The following is a 396-nucleotide window of genomic DNA, read 5'->3' as shown; positions in this document are numbered from 1 at the left end:
CTGCGGCTGCGGCTGCGGTGGGTAGACTGCCGCTGCGCGCTCTGCAGCGCCGCCTGCCCCGCCCAGAAAGCCAAAAGCAGCCCCACTGCCGCTGCTGCTGCCGCTGCTGCTGCTGCTGCTGCTGCTGCGGACCTCGAGGTGCTCCTTGGTTCTCCTGAGAGCGTTTTGAATCCTTTTTTTTTCTGCTGCTCTTGCTGCGTCTGGCCCTTCGGGGATCCCCAGTCGGAAGCAATGTTCAAACACTTGTCGCGGCAAAGTTGAACTCAAAACTTGCTGCAGCAGCTGCACCTGCACCCTCACGGCCAAACCCCCTGCGTCTCGCAAGTTCGACTCCTGCGTCAGACACCGCTGCAGCAGAGTCCCCCGAGACACAAAAAACGCCCGAGGGGGCCCCCC

The 396-nt window shown here is 62.9% G+C and overlaps 1 protein-coding gene across 1 annotated transcript in view; it reads right to left on the bottom strand.

Moving 5' to 3' along the window:
- ETH_00035535 (uncharacterized protein) overlaps positions 1-396 on the bottom strand; it is a gene marked incomplete at both ends in the record, with an annotated part of 3,880 nt that overhangs the window by 2,377 nt on the left and 1,107 nt on the right. Inside the window, one exon of the mRNA XM_013373966.1 lies at positions 133-311. Coding sequence (XP_013229420.1) covers positions 133-311 — 179 coding nt within the window. The remainder of the gene's footprint in view (positions 1-132; positions 312-396) is intronic.

This window comes from Eimeria tenella, genomic scaffold (genome assembly GCF_000499545.2).
Source record: "Eimeria tenella Houghton genomic scaffold, Eth_scaff1852, whole genome shotgun sequence".
Taxonomy (NCBI): Eukaryota; Apicomplexa; class Conoidasida; order Eucoccidiorida; family Eimeriidae; genus Eimeria; species Eimeria tenella.
This window is presented reverse-complemented; position numbering and strand designations above follow the sequence as displayed.